General features: G+C 82.0%; 1 protein-coding gene across 3 annotated transcripts in view; it reads right to left on the bottom strand.

Annotated features, from left to right (window-relative positions):
• Positions 1-394, bottom strand: part of ACER2 (alkaline ceramidase 2) — a 21922-nt gene that overhangs the window by 20727 nt on the left and 801 nt on the right. The window contains exon 1 of one of the 3 annotated variants that reach the window (XM_010564460.1): positions 170-277. The exons of the other annotated variants lie outside the window; for them this stretch is intronic. Within the exon in view, the coding sequence (XP_010562762.1) occupies positions 170-277 (108 nt within the window). Of the gene's footprint in view, positions 1-169; positions 278-394 lie in introns of those variants that run through there. 3 annotated transcript variants of the gene reach the window in all.

Genomic DNA, 394 nt, shown 5'->3' on the forward strand with positions numbered 1-394 from the left:
CCCCCGGGGCCCCCGGCGGCCCCCCCCCCCCCCCGCCCCCCCCCCCCCCCCCCCCCCCCCCGCCGCTCCGCAACCGGGGCTGCCGCCGAGCACGGCCGGCGCCGGCACCCCCCACCCCGGCGCCTTGTCTCCGACTCTCGGCGCCGAGGCGGCCGCCGCCTCCACGCACCGTGTTGTAGAACTCGGCGATGGCGGGCACGATGGTGTAGTTGTCCTCGCACCAGTCCACCTCCGAGCTGCCGGCCCGCAGCTGGTCCCACCACAGCAGCGCGCCCATGGCGCCGGCCCGGCCCGGCGGCGGCAACGCCGCGGGGTGCCCGTCCCAGCCTCCCTCCCCCTCCCCCTCCCCTTCCCGCCCGCCTCCCGCCGCGCCTCGGGCCTGCCTGAGGGGCGG

Source organism: Haliaeetus leucocephalus, unplaced genomic scaffold (assembly GCF_000737465.1).
Source record: "Haliaeetus leucocephalus isolate CR32 unplaced genomic scaffold, Haliaeetus_leucocephalus-4.0 Scaffold180, whole genome shotgun sequence".
NCBI lineage: Eukaryota > Metazoa > Chordata > Aves > Accipitriformes > Accipitridae > Haliaeetus > Haliaeetus leucocephalus.